Source organism: Dacryopinax primogenitus (assembly GCF_000292625.1).
Source record: "Dacryopinax primogenitus strain DJM-731 SS1 chromosome Unknown DACRYscaffold_13, whole genome shotgun sequence".
NCBI classification, from domain to species: Eukaryota; Fungi; Basidiomycota; class Dacrymycetes; order Dacrymycetales; family Dacrymycetaceae; genus Dacryopinax; species Dacryopinax primogenitus.
Window position 1 is genome coordinate 819,385 of NW_024467210.1, and position 9,323 is coordinate 828,707.

The 9,323-nt window shown below is 47.2% G+C and overlaps 2 protein-coding genes across 2 annotated transcripts; both read right to left on the reverse strand.

Annotated features, from left to right (window-relative positions):
• Positions 1-766: 766 nt before the first annotated feature.
• Positions 767-1,429, reverse strand: DACRYDRAFT_16881 (uncharacterized protein; the record flags this gene model as incomplete). Its single annotated transcript, XM_040771236.1, has 3 exons — positions 767-1,055; positions 1,177-1,277; positions 1,340-1,429. 3 exons carry the CDS (start codon positions 1,427-1,429, stop codon positions 767-769), a joined length of 480 nt encoding a protein of 159 aa, XP_040627306.1.
• A 2,977-nt stretch (positions 1,430-4,406) lies between these two features.
• Positions 4,407-4,580, reverse strand: DACRYDRAFT_54496 (uncharacterized protein; the record flags this gene model as incomplete). Its single annotated transcript, XM_040775263.1, has 1 exon — positions 4,407-4,580. A coding segment is annotated over one exon (174 nt), but the record flags the coding sequence as incomplete, so codon positions are not given.
• Between the last annotated feature and the right edge of the window lie 4,743 nt (positions 4,581-9,323).

Sequence of the window (9,323 nt, forward strand, 5' to 3'; positions counted from 1 at the left end):
GCCTGCTTAGACTCTTGGCACTCTTAGGTGAGCAGACTTAGTCAGCCTGTGTTGCCCTAACAATACCCATACTTGTCGCTCCTTGAAAGCCTGCTCACCTGTCTTTTTGTGCACTGGACCCCTTTGCACCTGCTGCCTTCCAAGTTGGATCATGGCTGCATGTTCCTCCTCTGCTCTCCATATGTTGAAGTCATTTGGCAAGTCCCATTGGTGAGTGTAGCAACCAGAGATGAGCTCAGTGGCAAGGTGGCCAGGACAAGGCTTAGACATGGCTGAGTGCAGCCTGGGGAGACACAAGAACAATGTGAGAGGAGGGACTGATGAAAAGGGAAAGAAAAAAAAACCATGTGCAGTCACATGCAGTCACATGGGAATGGCAATCCATCTACCATAATTACATATGTGCTCCTCCAAAAGGTGCAATTCAGGTTGACATTGCAGATGAACCAGGCATGTCATCAACCTGAACTCAGGGTTGACACCAGGTCTTATCAGCCAAAAGGGCACACTGAATCCCCCTTGCTTCAGCACTGTCTGCTTTTAGCTTTTCAAGGATGGCTTCCTACTGCCTTTCTCCCATCTTTTCCAGGCCCTCATTTGGTGACATCAGAGATGTTTGTAATAATCAATAATAGACAATTAATATTATTAGACATTGATAGTATGATATTGTTGCTGAGAGCAGCCCCAACAATGTGAACAAGGTCATACCAGCAGCCTTTGGCAACCACCTCCTACTTAACCCACCTCACCTCAATCCTCATCCTCAATCCTCATTTTCACCCACCTCATCCACCTCATCCACCTCATCCACCTCATCCACCTCATCCACCTCATCCCCTTCATCCCCTTCATCATAATATGATCCATCTTCTTCACCCTCCCCAGTTGCAGGCCCAGTGGCATCCTGCTCAAGGACCTGCCCTCTGGACAACCCCATGGTGGTTGTCTCTGCCTGCCACTTATACACCTCCCCCACTGCCTCCTTGACTGCCTCTTCATCTGCAGACTCCAGATACAATTGTCTCTTGGCCTTCCAGATACAATGGATCCAGCTGTTACTTTGATCAGCCCACCATATTATGAGCCACTGCATCGGCCAACTCTTACTTCAATATTTCATCCAGATCCTGCCTGCAATGCTCTTCAATCCCCTGTAAGCTGGAATCCACATACTTCCAGTAGTTTGACAGTGGGGGCACACTCTCAGCTTTACCAGTGAATGGGTTCAGCACCATCTGCTTCTCTTTGTCTTTTTGGTATTGAAGGATTGCCCTCTGTGTAATGTAATATCATATTATTATTGGACATGGCTTCATCTGCATTAAAGTTCTCTCACCAGCACAGTGATCTGAGCCCAGTTTGCCAGTTGGAAGTGAAAAGGCACACTGTCCAGAAGCAAGGCTTTGCAAGTCACTGTGAGGCTCATGTTGAGCATCAAAATTAGCTAATACATTCCAAGTTAACCACATCTCAGTAGGGCTTCAGCTTTCTGACCTTGTTCTTTACCCAAGACTTGCAGTTAGATAGTCATTCACTCAAGAAGGATGCCAGCTCATTGCACTGGGCCTTGACTTGATATGTGCTGTTGGGAATCTTCAACTGCTCCTTGTGGCTCTGGACATGTCTCTGGAACAGTATTAGTGCAGTACCAGGGAAGAGACAGGGCTTACCATGAGAGTGTGCATCATGCTCAATGCTGAGTACTTAGCAACCCCAGGGTTGAGCACAAAGCAATAGATCTCTTTGTTAATTTCTTTCTGTAGTCATTGTCTGTAGTACAGATTCTTTCATGGGTTATAGACATACCTGGCTTGCAACACTCAGCTTTCACATCTCCTTGTCTTTCTTCTTCATGGACACAACTGTCTCTTGGAGAGCCACAAGCTGGCACATTAGATTCAAATACACTACTGTTGGATCAGCCAACCCCTCCCTTGCCACCTCCATGATTGCAGCTTCTCATGCTTTGGGAACCTTCTAGCATCCCAATGCTTGCAGTGCCATGTTGCTGAGGTCTTGTTTTCTTCCTGGTCAGTGGATAGCAGCTTCCCCACTTCCTGTCAGCACCCTCCATGGCACAATCACCACTTGCTCAACACTAGGGAAATCCCTGGATGTCCCTGAGGGGTCAGTATCATGATCTGTTCAAGGAAATATAGCACATAACTTGTCTTCACTCTCCAACATGCCTTCAGGGAGCTCCTTATCCAGGGCATGTGTCCTTGCCCACTTTGCAGCTCCCCCTCCAACTCCTCCCATGGCCATCTCACCAGTTCCCACCTGTGACCCAGTCAACCTTCTCTTACCCCTTCCTATACCTCCCTTGCTTGCATGATTTGACTGAGCTTGAGTCTGGCTTGGAAGCCCAAGTCTGTTTGTGTGATTAGTGCTGGGGACAGATCAGCCAACCTCTGGGTCCTAAGGGACAGCAGATGACTCATGAATCAGCACAGTTTTCAAAAAGGCAGCCATATTAGTCAAGCTTTGCTATTATTACTGCAAGCAGAAATATTAGCACAAGGTTGGTGGAGAGAAGAAGGCAAAAAAAGACCATGCCAGTGCAGTGCAGTCAAGTCTTTCTCACCAGGACCAATTGCCTTGATCTCATGTGTAACTTGGATCTTCCCTCTTCCCACATCCCACTTACAGTGGCATCACCACTGTAAGAAGAAATAGATGGCACTGATGGGCAACATCCTCCTCCTCAAGAAATCATGGTGGTCTACTGCCAAGGCTGCCAACCACCTCCTACTCAAGAGGAGGTTCACACAGGATGTCCTGCACAGCAACCACCTCCTATACTCAATTCCACAATGTTCATTAGTGAGACAACCAGTAATCTGTGTGCACTAGAAATAGACTAACCCCTCTGGGCCCAGTCCCATCTGCATCTGCTGGGCTTTGCATCTGCAGCTGATGTCTTCTCAAGAGGCTGCTTGAGTCTGGGGCTTCTTCTGTTGTGGGATTTTCATTGCAAGGGCCATCCTTGCTGCCTTAGACACCTTGCTGAATACTTGTGTGCATAGCTTGTATGGAAGCAGCATGCATATGAGACCACCATTGTGCAAACTAAACATGTTCAGCAAAAACACCTGGTCAGCATGGTGAGAGATTAAGGTCTCCATCACAGCAGAGATCTTGCCTTCTTGCCTCTTGCATTTCATAGTCTGGCCACCATAACTGCCCTCTAGGGAGAAATCATGCTGGACATTGACACAAGCAATGATGTCCTAATACACTCATAGAGTCAGCTAGGCATTAGAAGGTGGATTGATTGATGCCCACCTTAGGTTCCACTAATATCATGACTCCTTTGGGTATCAGCTTGGGGCAGGCCAGTTTTGGGTGCACTTCCCCTATCTGAAAGGGCTCCATAAGCACATGGTGCCTGCAGTGAGTCCATTTGACCCTGGTGCTCTGCTTCTCCCACACAAGCAACTCTCACACTCACCCAACATGCCTCTGAGGGTCAATGAGTGTGGGAAGACAGGTCAAGGAGTTGACTCACTGTAGTACTATTGGTCCTGTACACTGCAAAGGCAGATACTTCAACCCTGTCTCCATTCTCTGCCAGAATGGAAACTGCTTGTTGTAGGTGCATATTGGACAGGTACTTGGTTGGATGGAGTTGCCCAGACAGGCTGTTGGACAATGCTGAGAGATGAGAAATTGAGCACAGTATCTGCAAGATGTCAGCTTCAGTTGGACAACCACCTCCTACTCAACAGCCAGTGAGGGACAGACACCCTTACTGGCTACCACCTCTTACTCACCTTTCTTTACCCCCTCCTCTGCAGAGCAGAGTGCAGCCCCAGGTGCTTTGACCAGTGTGTGCTCTCCTCAGTGTAATGCACAATGGTGTCAGAGACAGTAACCCATTCTCTGCTTTCAGCATCCAACTGGAAACTGCCCTGAACAGTATGCCAGATCCTGTCTGCATTGGCAAATACTCATCCTACATTGCAGCTTGGTGCTTTGTGATTACTATTTACCAAGAACTTGCAGAAGATCTTGTTGAATGATTCCCACCAATCAACACTAAAGCTGAGGGCTGGACCAAATGACCTGACATTGTCTGGCATGTGGAGTAGTATATGGGGTTTGGCCTTGTTGATAATTACACTCAAGTTGACAGTAGCAATAGATAATAGCAAGGCATCTATGGCCAATGCTAAATCTTAGCAGTAAGACTGGTGATCAGGGATATCATGTATCCATAATAGAGAGAACACAAGCCCTAGTACCATCTAGCATTCCAGAATCTCAGGTGTGGTGAGGTCATAGAGTACAAAGACCATGAGCTGCATGAGATCATGGAAGTGCTTGCAATTCAATGCCCCACAGTACTGAAAAATGTATGCCCAATCAAACTTGGATCTGCTAAGGCTGAGGGTGCTGAGGGATCAAAGTTGCATCTCTGCTTGAGCCATGGGTGATCCTGTGAGGGACCTAGACATTCCATCATGTCTGGTTACTGATGGCATGAGGGACTTCCAGGTCATTGTCCAGATATATTTGATGACCCCAAGAGGGCCTGTATGCAGGAGCTCCACCAGCAAATGCTGGTGAATGTCCAGGTCTATGGTTCATGAGTATTGCCATATTCCTGGCAATATGCTGGAACTGCTTACCTTCCAGTTTCAGCGAGGGATTCAGACAGCCCAGTCCACCCTGAGAGTCCAGGTGCTGGGTGAGGGCTGCATCTTTCTCCACTTGAGTGCCCTCTGTCTTCCTAGTAACCTCTGCCAGCTTGCCCAGGAGCACCTCTGATAATTGATCCTTGATACCAAGGACTAATCACAGCTTCTCAATCTTGGTAAGATTCCTGCTCTTCTTGCTGAGCTCTAGGAGCCTCTCCACATGGCAGCAGGTGATGGATATGCAGCAAGATGGTGCCACCTTGGGCCTGTGATCAGCACACATCCAGATGTTTGTACCTGTGCTTACCTCAAAGTGGGAAGCATAGCTGAGTGGTGTATGCTTCCAGGCCTTGCTTCTGCCAATATCACAGATATGGCAGAAGTGGTTGGCTTTCAGGTGGCAATGGCTGCAGAGCTTGGCCTGAGCTGGGTTGTCTCCAGGGAAGAACACAGGCCAAGCTGTGAATAGGATCTCAGTGCAGGTGTGCAGGTCAAATGCAACTGCCCCCTCTTGATTGAGCATCCTGGAGATAGAGTCAGCAAGGGATGAGTAGGAGGTGATTACTGGCCAGGGGTCCCAACTTTACTGACTCTTGAGTAGGAGGCAGTTGCTGGTCAGAGCATCCATCCCTCACTGGCTCTTGAGTAGGAGGTGGTTGCCCAAGCTGCAAGGTTAACCCACCTCAATTGTTCTACCACACCCTCATACATCTCCACAGCCAACATAGTTTTGGAGCATCCCACAAAGTGGATATTCCATTGCTTGTCAAGTTCATGCCTTGGTCAGGTGAGGTTGGACATGCAGATAATATTGTGTTTGCTCCATTTGCAAGAGATGTTCCCTGAGATGTCATCAGCCCAAAGGGCAATGGGGATGGCAACTACTCAGTGCCCTGTGGCCTTTAATTGGAGAGCATGTGGCATGGCATTCCTGATCCAACTTTGCTGATCTGATATTGGACAAGATTGGGGAGTTCACCTACCTGAGAAGGACAGCTGTCTGTCTTCAAGATCAGGTATGAGATTGAGGAATGTATGGGTCACTTCCTTGATCATATGCAGCATTCATTCATTGGTTCAGACATGAAGCTTCCCCTAGGGTTCTCTGTCAGCCACACAAGATGAGAGTATCCAGTCAGTACACATAGAATACCAAGAAAGTGTTCTGCTCCACCATCCAGCCCCATGCTGCAATTGTAGCATCTTGCCTATCTTGAGCTTCTCCCACCTGCACAAGCCTCTTCAGAATGAAGTATTCCATGTGATTGAGGAGGACAAGCTCATCTACAAATACATGCCAGCCTGCATGTATTACCATTGGGGTCAGACAGCAGTCAGGCACATCCCAGCCCCAAAACAACCTGTGCCAGACCTCCCACAGATGCCTTGTTTTGACTATTGGAAAATATTGCACCTGGAGCAATTTAACTGGGTTTGAAAGCTCCTGTTAGCACATCAGCAAGGTTCAAGAGAAAGAAGACAGCACTATCCCATTGTAAAAGATGAATGGGGTTATATAAGTAGTATACCATGCCCTGGGAGGTCTGGTAACACAACTGTGGGTTACCCATTGCTTCCAATGCCTCCTCCTGGAACTTGGTGAGGCAGGTGGGCTTGGGCACACAGCTACCTCTGCAATCCTCTGCATATTGCAGAATACTTTTGGTCTGCCCATGGGAGAACTGCTGATGAAGAGCACTGAACTGTAGGTCAGCTAAATGTAGCTGGCACATTGTCAGCTCTGTTCTGAAGGTGTTCACACACTTACCCCATCATCTGGATAGGGAAATGTCTTGCCTTCTTGGGCTAAACCAAAAAGGCAATCCATTCACTCTTGAATGCACCATGTACCTGCCAATGAGATACAGTGTGCAGATAGAGCCACACTATCCGGCAGTAGCAAAGACCCAGAGGAAGTATTAGGGTAAAGCTTGCAAAGATCTCCTTGGCATAAGAGCTGGTCTTGAAGGCTACCCACAGCAATAGTCTGTCCTTCTCCAATGTAAAGACAAAGATCTCCAGATTCTGAGTCTTCATACTCGGATCATCCCTTCACTTCTAGCATGGAAGTATGTACATGCATAGCAAAGTCAGAGTTGGCAGGAGGAGACCATTGATTATAGTCATCTGTCCAGGAGAGGACATCAACTTGCTGGGTGTCTTGCTGATGCCCAGATGGCAACAGCACATCCGGCTGCTCATCACACCAACCAGCATATAGCTTATGCTTATCAGTGGCTGCATGCTTCACAAGTTTGCTGGAGGGGGTATGACCTGCTTTTGTGCTCCAATCTGGGCAAACCAGACAGCAACCCTGTGTCCCATAAGAGTTCACAGAAAAATGGCAAGCATCAAGACCAAGCTTAGTATATAAGAACATAGACTACTGTTAGATAGATGCCAAGTTAAGCAGGAGGAACTGGTTTAGCAGACAATGGAGTAAAGGAGACCAATGTGATCAAGGATGTGACAACCATATAAACAATGACAGCAGGCTGGATACACTTAGAAGCACTTTGTCCATTGATGTTGACATTGCCCTGCTGAAGTGCTCTGATCCTCAAGATCATCTCAGCAACTGTCATGATCTTCACAAGCTTGGTACAGAGAATGCTAGAGGGTGTGCAGATCCAGGTCAATGTGAGAGCAGACAACAGGACAGCCAATGAGCACTTTGTGAGAATGAGGGATGACCCCTCCTGACTGCACTGCTGATCATCAAACAGGAGGTATTGGTCAAAGTACCAAAGGACCTTTGTGGCAATGTGCAAGTAATTACTGAGGATAGCACCCTGTGTATCTTGCACAAATCCAAACAACCCAAACCAGCAATGAGCAGTACACTTGCCTGGCTTGCACCTTACCAGGTTTTCCCACTCTCAGATGGGTCACAGACAGGGAGATGGGGCAGGAGATGGGGTGGAAGAACAGGAGAGGCATGGAAAGAGGAGGAGAAGTGATTCAGAGAGCCCAGGCTTGCCAAACATAGAGGTGGGGAATATGGTGTCAGAGGATGTGCATTTGATAAACCATGGCAAGACAATGAATGCTTAGTTTCCTCCTCAATATGCTTGATCTTACAGTGGTCTGGCACTGTAATCTAATTTATGGAAGGATGTATCAACAAATGTGGATAATGGGATAATGCATGGATTGACAGGACTATTAAAACATAGAGCCCATGGACCCTATGTGGGACTCAGTGAGCTTGCAAGGATACATGGTATACAAGTTGCACAGGGTTGCTACAGACTGATACACACTGCTCTGGAGCACTCTGAGAACCCCTTTCCAATCATACCAGCTGCCAAAGACTCCACTATGTCACAAGGGGCAGTTGCAACATGATAGAGCCACCTGGAGAGCTGGGCTCCGGTGTCATAGCAGCTTTGGCAAAGGATCTTGGTGCAATCATAACCTGGGTTCTTGAGTAGGAGATGGTTGCTGGGCAGAGAAGCCTTGCCAGACTTGAGGTTTGTGTTGAGTAGGAGGTGGTTGCCAGGCAGAGAAGCCTTGCCAGACTCAGTGTGACAAACTTCAAGGTAGCTGATGATTGCCTCAATGAGAGCCTCATTGCTGACCTGTGAGCAAGCTGAGCCTTGGAAAAAAGCAATGACACAGTCAACAAGAGCTTCAGCAGTGTCCAAGGAATCTGTCACCATTACATAGGCTTGATGGGCAAGATCAGCCCCAATAGCATAACAAGCCTCACACCTATTGGCTGGAGAGGACACTATAGCAGGGTAGTTGACATGCACTGTTCTGTCCATGATGCAAAGTGTCAGCTCCCCCTGTCCATTGCCCCACTTGTCATTCTCAGTGCTCATCACTTTGATATAGAGAGGATTCTTCATATTGGATGAATTGAGGAACAGCCCATGAATGGTGATCTATGGCTTATCAGTCAGCCACTGGAGCAACTCTGCAAAACCAACCATATTACCAAGGTAATTTCAACTTTGTCTATAATATAGAAGGTCAAAATATAGAATGATGGCCAAAAGGAATAAACTTACAGCTTTGTGTGCAAAGTTTAGTATGGAACTGGGTACTTGGACATGGTGGTGATTGATGAAGATGACAACTCAAGGAAGACATGAGTTCCAGGCACTGTATAGTATTTGCATCTGTGTGCATGATGGGCATCAAGCATTGATTTGATCAATGCCTGACAATGAAATTATCAGTTCAATTATGATTAATAACACCACCCAATATTTGTAAGTATAGTTGTAGAGGAGGAACCCTTTAAATTCATGAAGAATTAATGACATGTTGTAAGGAGGATGGTGAGAAAAGGGCAAAGTAATTGGTGATATCAGACAGGGGTGTGGGACTTGCACAAGGGAAAGTACTGTTAGGGCAACACAGGCTGACTAAGTCTGCTCACCTAAGAGTGCCAAGAGTCTAAGCAGGCAACAAGGAAGTGGAGTAGACCTGATGACTAAGACCTATCTACAGTATAGGTACCTGTGGATGATCCTAAGAGACCAAGTCTGAAGAGACAGTCCCAGGCAGAGTAGGCCTTATATTTATACCTCTGTGGTGGAACCTGCTAGAACATCTTGCTTACTCAGCCTAGTCAGGTGATCAGGTCATATGACCAAGGATGAGGTCATATGAGGTCATGCACAGCCATGCACAGCAGGTCACCTGACCATCCAATCCTTCCAGCAGGTT